Below are 15,669 nucleotides of genomic sequence, written 5' to 3'. Positions count from 1 at the left end.
TAAGAATTAAACACCAGGTTTATTTCACACTGGGAAAAAAAAACCACATGCTGTCTGAAAATGCTGCATTTGGGTACTGAAATCAGTGTTATAAAAAAAAGGATTAGCATTACTACATAATGCACACGAGTGAAGAAAAGAACTCACTGTCACAGCATGTGACAGATTTTAGGATGCTGTAGGATGATGTAGCACAGTGGTCTGGGTTCATCTTCTAGTTCAGAAAGTCACTAAGGGGCTGACTGATAGAAAAATGAGATGGTCACTGGAATTGGGTTCATTGTAGCTTCCCAGCTTCTTACCCTCCTTTTTCTTTTCAAGTATCATCTCCCTGCTGCTTTTGGAGACAGGACCAAAAGGAACTTTGTTCTGATCCAGCACAGCCACTCTTTGGTTATACCATACTTGCTTACAACTTTTCTAAGGGGATTGACAATACTGCTCCAGAAGAAAGAAGACCCTCAAAGACCTCCAAGTTAGTTAGTCTTAGTAGTTAGTAGTCTAGTTAGTCTTGTCTCTTTTTTCCTTTCCCATCGAGATGCAGCAAAGCTGAGCTGCTCAGCCCTGTCTGTGTAGGGACAGCAGAAATTGAAGCTGGCTCTAAGAAGACTCTTGGAGGGAATGTTGTTAGAAATGCTGGTTCCTACTTTCTTGGGACTTTGACTCTTTTATGTTCTGGGGAACCTGCAGTTGGACTGGACTTTTTTTTAATTAAAAAAGATAGGCCCCTTTTACACTTCAAAATTAAGAGTTTTCAAAATTAAGCCTCTTTGGGATTGATAAAATTTATACTCTTTGGGATTCAGACCTCTTTAACACGCCTTGAGTCCTTCAGCCTACAAACCATGATCGCTGTTCATGTGCACCAGCCACTTGGGTACTTCTTGCCAACAGAAACCTCTCGCAGTATGAGAGTGTGTCCCAAAACTCTGTAAATGGCAACAAAAGTGGGTTAACGTGAGCCACCCATACCAGTTTGGCAAGTGATATAAGTTGCTGACAGGAAGAAGGGCTTCAGAGTGGTTTAAGGCCAATGGTTTTCCTAATGCTGCCCGTAACTATATCCCATTGAGTGAAATATGGCTTCAGAAGTGTTTAATGTAGACCTTACCTATACAGAAAAGAGACAGACCAAATTTTATTTACTGTTAAGCTGACTGATGCAGCAGGTCTGACATTGGTTTCCTAGCCATTGAGAAATGTCTTCTCTAACAATCACATTCTTTTATCTGCACCATCTTCTTAAAATGCAGCCAAGTCAGTATAAATCACAGAGAAAAATACTGCTTTACTCACTGAGATTTAGCTGAATTTACCTTCCTACTACTGATACACATTGACATGCTGACCGTATTTATATCTAATCTGCCCTGCTTTTTTACTGCATTTCCAGCCTGTTGGAAGTGCAACAAACCTAATAAAGAATTCATCATGGGCATGATAAAATCATCAATGAAAATAAAAGAATTCCTCCCAAATTATTTCAATCAAAGATACAGCAGTCCTTTATTTAACAGAAAAATGCCTAAAAACAAGAAAGAGACAGAAACATAACACATATCATCATTTTATTTTCCAATATATTTTTCCTTTCTTTTCCCCATGTTAGCACTGTGAAAGCGATCAGAAACTAAGAAAAAAGTCGATATGCAGTTTACAAAACCCATGTATTATACGTTGTGTTTAGTTATCTCTCACTACCTCACTACCATCTTCCCAAATAAATATTTTAAAGTGAAGTCTCATACAAAGATACTCAGTCTGAGTCAATATCAAAGAAAACATCTTAAACTATGCATTAATTTCCTTGAAAAAGCAGTCTTCTGAGTTGCTCTATTTATCCTTGACAACGAATGAGGAAAAATGATAAAGACAGAAAAGTACAGAATGCAGGATTGTGAAAGATTAGTCTCAGTACAAAATATTGCCAATGATGACATTCCAGCTATTCAATACCTTTTGCTTGTGAATAGTTTGAAAGTCATTAAGAAGAGAAATCACTCCCCCTTTTTTTTTGTCTGTAGGGATTGGTGTAAACTACCCATTTTAATGCCAATTTTTAAACTACAACATCCAAGTTACGTGCCATACTGTGCCTTCTCATACGTGTACACCGAGTCTTACAACACGTGCATACTGAGTGCATACTGCCCAACAGGGAAGGAAACAAACTCTCGAAATTAGAAAGTGTATGCTCCTTAGCTGCCTTCCATACTTCATTTTTAAAACCTGTAATGGTGTGACAGTCCCATTACACATGCCATCTGCTAAATGCCAGCCACTGTCATTTGCAGCTGTGCGAGTGAAACCTAATTTACTTGCTGAGAGCTGACAGCAGTGGCACAAGGCCACCCCTGCCCCACCACTCCTCACTGCTCAGCCCTTCCAGATCTGGATGGGACCTGAGCCTGGCACATCCTACTGCCTAATAATGCTGCACAAGGCTCTAGTTACAGGAATTTACAATTTTTTTCAGCTAAAAATTTAGCTCTGTCATAAAGATTTTGACTTTTGTCATTATCTGTGCTAGAAAAAAAATGTTACTATCATTATCTATGCTTGAAGTAAATTAAGCCATATCGCTGTAATGACAAGGGCAAATGTATCATCACGGAGGTACTACTGCTTTCTGAAAGTGCACAGAAAGTCTGTGCCTCAGTAATTTGGCAAGAAAAAGCATTGCCTATGGCTCATCATCAATTTTTAAGCAGTTCTCGCTATTATTTTCAAGAGAGTTCTGCTTGAACACTATCAGAAGGAAGCAACTCTGTACATATTTAGGTAATCAGCTAGATTTTCAGAATAAAAACTGAAAATCTTACAACTTTGAATAAAGCATTCAACTGACATTTGTTCTGCAATACTTTAAAGAGAATATTCCAAACTATTCCTGATATTTTCATGGTCCAAATAGCTATATTATCAAAACAAAGTAGTAATTATAAAAAAAATTATGTAAAATTGCAAAAAAAAAAAGTAATCAAAATTATTTAATTGTTTAGAAAGTGGAAAAAAGATGAATTGTCTAAATTGTCTTATTCTCTTCATTCATATTCTCAAAGGCTTCAATGTGGAAGATAGTTTCAGACCAGAAGCTAAATTCAGTGTGTAAACAATGAAAATTCAAATACTCTCTGCCAGCACCACCAGAGTATCTCTTAAGCACTGATGAATGATTTAAAAGAGCAGCTGCAAGCAATGGGAGCTGAGAGGGTCTGGCTCTGCACAAGTGAGATAATTGGCAACAGCCATCTCTGTGTACAGATTCCAGATCTCTTTATTTGCTAATCCATGAATTATTTATATGTGCTGCATAAAGTTCATATGTTGGGGTGATAATATCACCCTAATAAATAAAGACATGGGGAATTCATTGAGCCACTGCTTATAATTAAAATATTTTCCCATCTACAATATTTTCCAGCTTATGCTACAGACAGATGTTCGTGCTGTTTGCTTTGGCAACCTTATTGACGCAAACATCAAACAGATTTGTGCTGCTATTCACCCTCCTCAAGGCATTTCATCTTTTAATCTAATCTTTACTTCCTCAAATGTAACTTGTCTTGTAAAATAATCAATACAGTCTTATTGCCAGGAAACATGGAGAACAGGACAAACGGAAGGTACCGCTGGTGTCTGCGCTGTCACTTCTGGTGATAGATTTCATGCGTGCTTTGCATACAGCAGAAATAAAGCTGGCTCTGCTGAGATAATTTCAGTTAGCTGTGTCTAGAGGGCAAATGTACAAGAGGTTAATTATGTTGCACAAAATAGCTTTGATGAGTTTTTGAAGAGGTTGCTTGAGTGCGTAAGTGTGGTCAGGACCAGGGTCAGTTCCATGGAATTTTGCGATGCCTACAGATAGGGCACATGGGATTGACACCAACCCATCCAACCTGCTCCATTACATTGTCCCTCCTGTGACTGCTGGGGCACAGAAGGATACAGGACTGAAAAAGTTCTCCCTTGCTTCTTCAGGCAATAGCATGTTATAAAAATACTGACAAATGCCCTCTAAATATAGCTATATTTTCTTTGACGTAATTGCTGCTAGTACTTCACTCTTCCAAAAGAAGCTGTCCTCTAACTTCAGGCTCTGTTGGCTGTCACTCCAGTTTACACCTCTGTGGTTTTGTGCCCAAAAGCTGTTTTCTACTAATCACAAGTATTCCCTCTGCAGTCGTAACAGTCACGTCTCCCTAATGTCCTCATTCCATTGGATAGAGTAGATTATTTTAGCTCCCTTTTGTAGTACAAATTCTCTTTTCCTCTTATCCTTTAATGCAAGAGCATTTCACTTTCAGTTCACCCTTCCTAAACACAAATGACCAGGACTCTACTCCCTGCTGTAGAGGATGTCTTAACCAGTCTTTATACAGCAGAATTGCCAGTTGCTTGGTTCTTTGGAAAAATTTTTGCTTGATTCATTCAAAAAGTTCATCTGCCTTTTCCATGGCCACAGCTGGTAGGTGCTTTGAAGACATTCAGTGATGAGCACTGCATGGCCAGGCACCCACCCACTCTTAAAGCTTCAAGCACTCAAAACAAATTCTTGCCCTCAGTCATCACGTGCTTAATCTTGCTTTTTGTACTATCAATTTCTCCTTTCTAGTTCTGTAAGACAGCCAACTCCTCCAGTATTTCTTTCTGCCTTCTGATGATGCTTATCAGCTTTGTAGTCTAATTCCATTAGCTGAGTCCAGCTTTGGGTTCCCAGGCTGTCATGGAAAAATCTCAGTAAGGTCATTCCCAAGACCAGCTCCTAATGAACCCTGCTGCTGATCTCCAATTAGCCTTATATTTCTCTGTATCTTAATCTACTGCCTTATTTCATTTAGGCAATCCTTAACCTTTCCTCACAATTCTTAAACTAATCCTCACCCTCTCCTTCTTAATTAATATCGTCCAATGAGGCATCACATCCTGGGGGATAAGTGAAAACATGCCTTTCCTTTCATGAGATGGTGATCAAGTTTTTCAAAAGACACGTGGATGGTGCCAAGGCTTAATAAGGGAAATCTATGATGTTCAATAAATGTTGCAGATACATTTACCCATTGTAGTGACTAATAATCAGATATAAAAAATGAACTGTGCTTAGAAAATTTGCTTGCCGACTCCCTGAACCTCATAACGCACCATGAATGTGTACTTGGAGATGGAAATGCCAAACAGAACCACTCCAGCTCACATAGGGATCACTGTCTTGTCCAAAGGCACCAGTGCTTTGGCCCAGGATAACAGTTCAGATCTTCAGTCATAGATATGGGTCTGAACAGAGAAATCTTCATACCCAACTTACTTTCTTTTCTCCAGTTTCTGCTCTATATCCTGACATTTCTAATTTAATCCCTCATTAATGTGACATCCATCAATTCAAATTCAGATTTTCTCCAGTCTTTGAGAAGAGATAAAAGTATTGTCACTATGCTTTAAATATATTTAAGTTTTTTTATAGGATTAGCATATGCCAATCTGAAGAGAAATAACTTATGTAGAGGAATACTGTCTCTATTACCTGTCCACCTTAGAAAGCCTCTGGATATCTCAGGCTGCCCAGGAGGGCTGTGCAATCTATATCTTTGGAAGCTTCCAAGATCAAACTGGGTAAAGCCCTGAGCATACAGTTCTGGCTTCTGTTCTAACACTGCTTTGAACAGGAGATTGGACCAGAGATCTCCTCAGGTGCTTTCTAATCTGAATTTTCCCATGATCTTGCGGTTCTGTGATTAACAAGTATACAAATAGCAGTACTATCACAACGGAGAGATTGTGCAACCATGTCCTCACCACATCTCCCAGAGCTGCATCCCTGGCAGAGCAGTGGAAGGGCAGGAAGAGCTTCGCAGTCCCTGTCAGTCCTCCCAGCTGCTCTAATAGAGACGCTGATATTTCCAAGGGAAAAAGGTATCTCCTCACAATTGCATCATGAGAGAAAATATATTCCTAGCACTGCTTACAATCCACAAACCTCACTTCATATTTTATTTGTATATTTTTAATATTGTATAATGTGATTTAGATAACTTTAATTTATCCTTCTTATAATTAATTTTTTTCTTGCATACATAATGGCTTCCTAGGTAGTTAAGTAATAGTTAATATTTGATATTAACACTTTACAAGAACAAAAACAACACTGCTTCTCATTGTCCCATTATTAAGCTTTCCTCCTGTGTGTTCTCAAATTTTAATATATCCTCAAACGTACTGACTACATTAATAAAGCCCTAAGTATCATGCAAACAGGAGACAAAAGCAGCAATAAACCCTACAGCTGATCCAGCTGGCCAGCGAGGTGAAAGAAGCAGTTTTCCTTAAAGGAAGCTTTAAATCTTGCAGGACGGTAACATCTGTACAATCCACTACAGAGTAATGAGTTCAACCAGGGTCGCTCATATAGCTGGAAGTGACGCACCCTGGTTTCAGCATGCAGGAGGCCACTGCCTGATTTGTGAAGCTCCATTATTCCCAGCATCAGTGGAAGCCTCTTGTCATGGACATTTATCTCCTATGAGTGGAATTCAAATAAAAAATTGTATTGTACAGAATGACCAAATGACAGGAACCCTGGCTGTAAGCGGGTGTTAGACCACCTGCTTCTGGACAACATCAGACAGCTCACGCTTACCAATGAGAGTCAACATCTAAACAGGATCAAAGCAAAAAAGCAAAAAAAAAAAAGGTAATGCTTTGCAGAATGAAGTGATTTAAAAGGGCATAGGAGTTTCACTCCCCTTTTTTTTTTTTTTTCCATGCAATGAAATTACAGATGTTGCCTGTTCATTTTTTGTTAAATGTTCATGCATATTTCTTTCCACCTGCTCCTTGTCAATGAGTACACAGCTTCAAAGATGTTTAGCAATACAATATTATATCATATTCCCAGCCTGTAGCAGTGGGGTTGGAACTACATGATCTTAATGGTCCCTTCCAACACAAACATTCTGTGACTCTATGATTCAACACATAAATGAACGGTCTACTAAAAGGAAGATGTAAGATGATGGGAACATCCAGAAAAGATACCATTGTAATTAATCTCAGACTAATATCTAGGTTGTAAAGAGCCAACAGAAAAGAAGTTCTTTAAACTGCTAATAGTATCCTCTCTTTTCCCAGACTAAAACCTCTTATGATAGCTCCTATTTGTGTAGAAGAGATTTTTCGTGCCAGCCTACTATGTTAATACCGTACAAGCATTCAAGAGAAGGAGAGAATCCCCCGCTGTGCCTCACCCCTGGGAATCCTGACCCCTGTCCTATGCACAAAGGCACTGAGACACCAGAGCCAACCTTAGCTGCTAAGTGAGAAAGGGAGTCAAGTGAATGCAAATGAGAATTATATAGTAATTATAATATAAATAGGGCCCGCAGATTAAGTCTGTGCATGCTTTCAAAGAGCAGAAACTAATTTAGGCTTCATAACCCTCAGGAAAAGTTCCAAGAGGTCACATTTTGCCTTGAAGCACTAATTACAACCTCCTGCTACTGGGTATACAAAAAGTCAAGCATCACTGTAATCATCACTGCATGGGAAACCACTCTGGTCACAGCAGATAACAGTCACCCAGTGACACAATATGTGAGCAGCAGCCAGGACTGCCTCACAGGCATGGCCAGTGTGCTCACTGAATGATTGCTGTGTGGGAAACCCACACTTGTGCCATTGGGTCATACCCAGAAAAATTTAACTATGTTCCACTCCTCCTAACAGTGCCATCTAACATGGGCTCTCCACCCCTAATCAAACACTCCAGAGCAAGCCAACAACATCTCAAATGATCCAGAAAATCAGCCACTCCATGACATGCAGGTAAGGCAATTCCAGCATTTCCCACCCACAGTGCTTGTGCAGCCATCTAACAAAACAGTGTAACAGCTTCCAGAGCTGATTCCAGCATAAAAATAAATATACATACATCAACTGAATTAATATGAAGTTTTCATTCAGTTCGGACCATGGACCCAGCTTGGAATGCACCTGCTTGTGATACAGGTGGGAAAAGCCCCAAACATGGATAGAGGATGGAGAAGCCTCTTTCGGGAGCAGCATTGATTTTCTCTTCCAGACTTGGTGGACAGAAAGTGTTATGGTTCTCTATGACTTACTGATAAAAATTACTACAGCGCGCTTATAAAGGGTCATTGCATTTCACAGCAAGACAAGTTGGGGCACATGATCAGTTGGGGATGCAGGTGAGAACCATCTCCCTCAGAGCCTGGGAGTTACTGCTTCTAAAATTGGCTGTCAGAAGATGGCTGTACTGAAGCGTGCTGCCAGTTGGTTCACACTCCATTAGTAAAACCCAAGCATCAACCTTTTGTATTTGTTTAAACCCAAATGTGTTTCTTTATCCATAAGCTCTAAACTCTGTTAATAGAAGTCCTGTATCAGCATTAGTAGTTATTGCAGCATCTAATTAAGTCTCTTTAGACTGCCTCAATGACATCAGTTATTACAATTCTTGCCAAAGGTCACTTGAAATGCCAAGTGCTGGCCTCCTTAGCAGGATCAACAGCACTTAGAAAGCTTTTACTTGAATTTCAGCGAACAGTGCTTCAGAGATGCTTTATCATTACCATGATGAGCAGTTTTATGACATTACTGGTTGACAGTCAACCCACACACTTCACAGATTTTGCCAAGCAGCAGGCTTGCCACATAACTAAGTTTAAACAAGCAATGAATGGAGGCATTTTTGCTCTGCACATTTAACGTTGGTTATCTGGGGAGGTTAAATATGAGTTTTGTGTCCTTCTCTCAAAAGAAGAAATCACTGAATACCATGCCTGTCTCCAAAGGCACTGAGTGATGAGGTGGCAAAGGCTGCTGCTCTTGCTACAACGCGTGAAGGGGTTTCTCTGCAGCATGCAGCATCCTCTGCCATCACTGTGGGATTAAGAGCATTCAGCACCTGGGAGGGCTGGGTTCTTGCTTATTAAGGCCTGTGATGTAATTACAGACCAGTTATTAAATTGCTGTTGAGATGAAACTGCATAGGGCTGTGAACTAACTGCGAAAGTGTGCAACCACACCTTGTTAACTCTTCACTCGGGTATGATTTAATAAACATTATTGATGAGAGTACAATAGGTCACATTTCTATGTGATATGCAAGGCAACACATTGCAACATGGCTCGTTTTTGTAGATAAAACACTGCTTTATGAACTTGCTCTGTAGAACGGTAGACTTTTCATGCTGATGTATAGTTCTCTTGTCATCTGCTTGACCATAATTACTATAAAGCATCCTCATCTCCTGTTTTTCCACTAATTTCAAGTGATGGTGGGTCTGGCCCATACAACACAGGTTAAAAGGTCTGATTAAATGAAGGAATTAAGAAAGATGTAGAAAAAGGCTCATTATCCTCCTGCCTGAAGGCATGAACCAACTGCTTATTGTGGAGACTGGGCAGACACATCCCTGATGAATATGTTATTGGAAAAATCCTGCAGAGAGTAATTATGCACCTCCCACTGAAGAACACTGGCTGTGGAGCTAGACCTACTTCTAATCTGTTCCAGTAGCCAATGGTGCTTTCCCTAGGAGCGCTGCCTTGCAACACGAGAAAGGAAATGAGGGTTGTGATACTCGACTTGAGATACGGTCAAAGGCAAACCACTAATTCTTGCTGTACCTCTGCTCCCCGTTTGGTAAAAGCATGAAAATGTTCTTATGGGGGAAGGTTACAAAGGGACTTTGTGCGTCTTTCCATAATTTAAATACAACTGTGACTGCTGCATTTATTTTACCAATGATAATATTTATATTTCTTCCTCCCTGTATTTGAGAAATCTCAATATACAATTATCTTGAGACATTAAATATTAAGCTTTTCATGTTCAAAGTGACATAAATATATACAGTACTGCCAATAATGTCTCTGCACTGATCTCATGGCCTCTAATATAAATGGAGTAAGTGAAGCAAAATCTGATTTGATTCATGACTCACGATGAAAGATAAATATCACAATCTTCTTTACCAATGCAAAAAGAATTCAGACACCTTTATTCAGAAAGCAAGTCCCTCGCAGTAGAAGTATCTGTGTTTTTGTGATGAATATTCCGGAAAGAGGAGTTGTTTGCTAAAACTAGTATTTTTTGTGAAGATACCCATGATTAAAAATCATATATCCAAGATTTTATGAGGCTTTCAAGCCAAATGCATTCCAAAAACCTCAGCATTATAAACTGAGGTATTACAAAAGTGCAGATTAAACTGCTTACATTGATAAGAAGATGGGGAAAATAAAATGTTATTTTGTTACCATGGAACTCATCAATAAATCGAAGAGCTTTATCAGTTTAATTTAGCTTTTCTTTGGGATAGATTCAGGCCTGGCTAAATCAACTGGTAATCCCATAACAGAAGAAAATAATAGGAGGTTTTCCAAAACACACATCTTCAAAAAACCAAAGTCTTTACGCGGTCATGGGATCTAAGAAGATATAAAATTCTGTATGTTGTTTTTAGTATTATATATTTGCTCACAAGTTTAAAATTATTTCTTAAAATCCGTGGACTGAACTATGCCAGTGGTGATGGTGCTAGATACTGGCATTTCAGCTGGCTGAGCTTATCTCATACTGCACAGCCCTCGGCTATGCAGCACACAAGTTTTCCCATTTTTCTGACCTCCTCCAGGCTCCTTTACAAGTTGTTCTCCCAGAAGTGCTGGGTTTTAGTAAAAAATGACAATATTAAAAGAATAATGAGGCACCAGAACAGATTGCTCAGAGAAGCTGTGGAAGCCTAAATGCTGGAGGTACTCAAGGCCAGGTTGGATGGGGCTCCGGTCAGCCTGATCTGGTGGGGGGCAAACAGCCAACGGCAGGGGAATTGGAACAAGATGATCTTTAATGTCCATTCCAATCTAAGTCATCCTATGATTCCATGAATGCAGAAGAGGTGCTAATTAGCAGTCAATAACTGGATTCAGCATTGCACAGATCAAGGATTTGTCCACTTCTGAATCTTGGCCCTGACAAGTGTAAATACCAAGCTGATGCATTCTGTTGAAGAACTCTTCACTGTAAATCAGTGATTGAATTTAATCTCCTTTTTAAACTTAGTCCCACCTACACAAAAACTTTGTGTGCGTGGAATCTTCCAGAAGTATAACATTTCAAACTTGTGCCATCTACGTGGGCAGTAGCTTGTCTTGCAACCACATGAGAGGGCAGAAAAAATCTATATTAGTAAAATGGTTCCACAGCATGGTTTTAGACATGCCTGGAAAAAGCAGATCTATCCTCTGATAAATCCCTTGGGCAAATTTGTCCTTTGGACACATTATCATGCACAGTTCAGGTACAACACTTCATTTTGGTCTACAGCTGCAAAATTGCCAGCTCAGAAAGGTAGAAATGATTTCACTCCTGCTACCTGTGATTACTGATTACAGAATCTAAGCCACACTACTGATACTGCTAGAGAGGGCCTTCAAAGGAGGTGGTTAATACTAGAATATTACTAGGAGAGCCTATTTTCCTTTCTTCAAAGAGAGAAACAGCTTCAGCACTAGTTGACCTGCACAACACTGGCAGTAAAGACTACCAGGCAAACACAGGTTCCAGCAGAGAGAATCTTCAAAGAGCTCAACAGACTACAGCAATGCCGAAGTGTCTTGAATCACAGCACTCATACTATTTCTGGAAAAACAGAAGGGACGCAAGATGCGTAGGAAGAAATAGTGCTCTCTGTTCTTAGATACACTGTTATTTCTTTTCAAACTGATAGTTGATTTTTCCCAAATTTGTCAATAAAATGAAAAGATGATACACAGCACAGTGGCAAAGGCACCTGTGTATCACCAGACCATGCCATGCCACGCATGAATAGTTTCCCCTCAGTCCTTGCTATAGTCCTCTCCATTCTGTGTAACTACTAATTTTCTTTGTTTCATCCCTAAAAATGATTATTCTCTTCCTGAAAAGGCATGATTATGGAGAACCTTAATTAGCAGGCTGGTAGGTATCCCATGAACAACACACACCCCTATCATTTTCATCACACATTAAGTGGCATTAATTGCAGTAATGTATGCATGTGTTGTCAGGGATCTTCCTCACCGTTCCTTTTGTCTCAAAGCTAGCAGGCATTAACCCCTCATTGGGAACCTCATGACTCTCTAATTACAGTGAGGATACAACTGCCTGCATGCAGTAGCAGGGACTTGAACTCCAGGATCCAGAAAAACCATTGTTAGTTCTGTGTGTTGAAGCCAAAATCTCAATGGCTTCAAACAGACTCATTCTTCAAACAGAAGAATGAACACACTGGAACCAAAACTGCTCCACAGAGTGTTAGGGTACAAAGTAGCCTGCAACAAAAGTGGCTGCACATCCTTTCTTCCCCCATGAATGTAGTATTAACACTGAAGTATTAATAGTGGTGGAGCGTGAGGGAAGGAGTCACTGAACATGAGGAGCACGAATTTAAAATGGAAACACTAAAACAATGCAGAGCTGATTACAGTGATAGTCTTGGTAAAGCTTTATTCCTGCTAAGGAGAAAGAGTTATCACCAAAAAAATGGGTTTAAGTGCATTACTGGCTATCCGTCATTCAGCTTTGTACTTTATATGCACAAACCTCACCAAATAAACAGGAATACATTGCTTTCCACAGCTGAAACTTGAGAATTCTTACCTTTTCTCTACATAATTGAATTTTACATCATATTCCAGAAAAGAAAACCTCATCCTCAATGAAATTTAAGTATAAAGTGCCAAAACACTTCCATGCAGATTTTCCTCCTTTATTTCAGAGACTCACTGACAAAGGCTGTGCTAGTTTACAAGAGGAGAGAGAAAGACAAGCCCATATTTTATGATGAAAAGGACAGTAGGAGTGACCTTGCTCCAGCACACATTGCTTTTTTGACAGTGTCTAGAGGAGATAATCTAAGAGCAGTCTGCAAAGCATCATGTTTTCTTAGGTCCTACTACAGTAATTCAATCATGAGCATATAAGATTAGATGAAAAACAAGGTAACTAGCCTTCTGGGACTGAATGATTGCAACAGGGGTTGCCTACTGACAGTAAGCATTACACTGTTTTCCTGGAAGAGAGGTTACCTTCCATTATGGCATACTTTTCCCATTTCAGCCTGTGCCAGATAGCACTGTTGGACAGCAAAAATAAGAAAATTACATGCTGCATCTATGATACTGAAGCAGTGAGTAGAATTCCTGACCTTTGGGATCACACTACCAGTGCCAGACTTTTCTTGTCCTTTAGTTTAGTTTCCAGTGCCCTCCATTTAAGCATCATAGAATATCTTATAAACATGCTGATTAATCAATTCTTAAAAAGCTATTTTAAAGAGTTTAATGTAACCCACAGTTGTTTCTGCATTGCTAAATGCCTTCAAGTTTTCAACTGAAGATCACTCACTGAACAAAGTGAGTTATTAAAGCAAGGTATGAAGTATGGGGGAGGTTAAATCTCTAAATCAGCCCATGAATTGTTTTCAAGACAGGGAAAATTTAATATAAATATTTGCCTATGAAACATCTGAAACAAATTTGATTTCCTGGTCAGAGTAAAAATATGGGATAGTTATTTTCGTTAAGTCTGCTTTTCAGACAAAAGCAATGGTTTCCCTCACCAGACCCACCGTAACGTGATGGAAACCACAGCAATAGCAGCAGGGTAACAAATTCCCAGGTTGCAGCAAGTGAGGACAAGCCCAAATGCAGCTGCACACAGAAACAAAGAAAAAAAGCTGCTTACCCTTGAGAGGCCTCAGATAGACAGGGATGTCCAGCAAAATACCCTTGCCTCCACTGTCAATCTTTCAATGAGGTCTGGGAAAGGGTGAATCGTGGCTCCACCCCTTCTGGTCACTCAGCTGCATTGCATGCAGCTGAGCTCCTCTGGGTTGGCCCTGCCTTCTCACCAGGTGCTTAATTACTGCTTGAAGCCCTGAGTTAGCATTTCCACTACACTCACATGAGCTATGACAGGTACTAAAGCTGGTTAACTTTGCTGTGGATATGCACGTAGCAGATACCTGATGTTGAACTGATCTTGAATGAAATGTGTTAAGAAGAAAGACTCCTGTAAACTGCTTGAAAGTAAGAAATTGACAAACCTTGCACTCCCAGATATGTAAGAAGTAATGACTTCACCAAATTTAATGGACTGGTACTTTTATAAAATCATTGAAAATGTAAACTTTCAGGATCTCTGTTTTCTTGCATAAGTGTATTTTGCAAAGTTATCTGAATGGAGACACTGACGTAGCCCCACAGTACAAACCATGCTGTATTGGCATTGCACTGAGAGTTTGACAATTTAGACTTGTATAATTAACATTCACACAAAATACATTCAGCAGATGTAAACAGATCTAACTCTAATAACCTGACAATGGAGGTACTGCTTGCAGCAGCTGAGGATCCATCCCACAGTTCATTATGGAAGAACATTACCTTGCGTACCTGGATTAATGTACATACCAATAAAACTCATTAATATCTTTAGGTATCACTGCAGGGCTTTCGTAAATGAGATATAATGCAATACGAACACATCCCCCACAGCTGTTGATAAGACCCTTTAGAAACTTAATACTGTTATTCACAAGTGCTTTTAATTACAACAAAACAATTATTTTGGTGAAAGGAAATGGACACTGTTCCTAGGAGCTACTGGCAATTTTCCTGAAATAAAAACAAGAAGAAAAATATACAGGTCTTTTGTTGTCAAGAGATAAACTTCATAACCATAATAACATTCACTGCAGCACTGAATATTTAGTGGGAAATGGCATTTCTCCACATATGGCTGCCATGCCTATAGATTCACAGACTTGCAGATGTGGTCCGTTAGGTTAATTAGGCCACTGTACCAACAATGCTACTTCATTACACTGTATCACCAAGTGCTTTTTACTCTACCTGTAAACGTCTCACAAAATACAGTCCATCTATATTTTTTGGTGTAAAGCGCGTATTAGAGTTAAGGTGTCAGGAACTTGTTCTCAGTTGCCCATGGTTGACCCCACCTCTTCGGTTTCTCCTTCACAAATTTTCCAGTGTTTTATCTCCTCCTGTCTTATTTTAACTTAAGGATGCTTGGACAGGCTAAAGGGACTTACCTCTGACTTCAGTAGGAAGATGTGCACAGAAATAGGTTGCACACATCTGCCTTATCATTTAAAAACAACAGCAAAACAAAACACGTAAAAGAAAAAGTATTAAGAGTAAACTTTCAAAAGTGAAGTCATTCAGGTACTCATGGCCAGTCTTTCAAAACTACCCACAGGTACACTGGATATCTGAAGATATCCATGTCTAAATCCTATCCTTAGGCACAACAACCACAAAACCAATTCCCACGTACCTTCACATGTCAGTAGGAAGTATTCCAGGTTGTGACTGAAAGATGCACTGAAATAGGTACAGTTTTCAATCAGATCACAAGACAGACACTGCCTGTTGAAGTTTCCATTTGTGCTTGCACTGGAAAAAAAGTTAATATAATTCTGTGAAGGTCACTGAGCAAATGTTATCTGGAAGCAACATTATTTGAATCTCACTTTACTATAGAGCAAGAACATAAATATAATGTGCCCAACATTAGCAAGAGACAAAGCATTTCCATTTGGCTGAGTTTAAATAGCAGTAATGGCTTTTTTTTTGCTTGAATGG

At 39.4% G+C, this 15,669-nt stretch overlaps 2 protein-coding genes across 5 annotated transcripts in view; both read right to left on the bottom strand.

Moving 5' to 3' along the window:
- Positions 1-15,669, bottom strand: part of LOC100543777 (sodium channel protein type 5 subunit alpha-like) — a 589,192-nt gene that overhangs the window by 303,159 nt on the left and 270,364 nt on the right. The window lies entirely within an intron of this gene.
- DPP6 (dipeptidyl peptidase like 6) overlaps positions 1-15,669 on the bottom strand; it is a 158,605-nt gene that overhangs the window by 18,257 nt on the left and 124,679 nt on the right. The window contains exon 16 of the mRNA XM_031554011.1: positions 15,362-15,480. Coding sequence (XP_031409871.1) covers positions 15,362-15,480 — 119 coding nt within the window. The remainder of the gene's footprint in view (positions 1-15,361; positions 15,481-15,669) is intronic.

The sequence above is a fragment of the Meleagris gallopavo genome, chromosome 6, assembly GCF_000146605.3.
Source record: "Meleagris gallopavo isolate NT-WF06-2002-E0010 breed Aviagen turkey brand Nicholas breeding stock chromosome 6, Turkey_5.1, whole genome shotgun sequence".
NCBI lineage: Eukaryota > Metazoa > Chordata > Aves > Galliformes > Phasianidae > Meleagris > Meleagris gallopavo.
The sequence above is the reverse complement of the archived record's forward strand: the minus strand, read 5'-3'. Positions and strand labels throughout refer to the sequence as shown.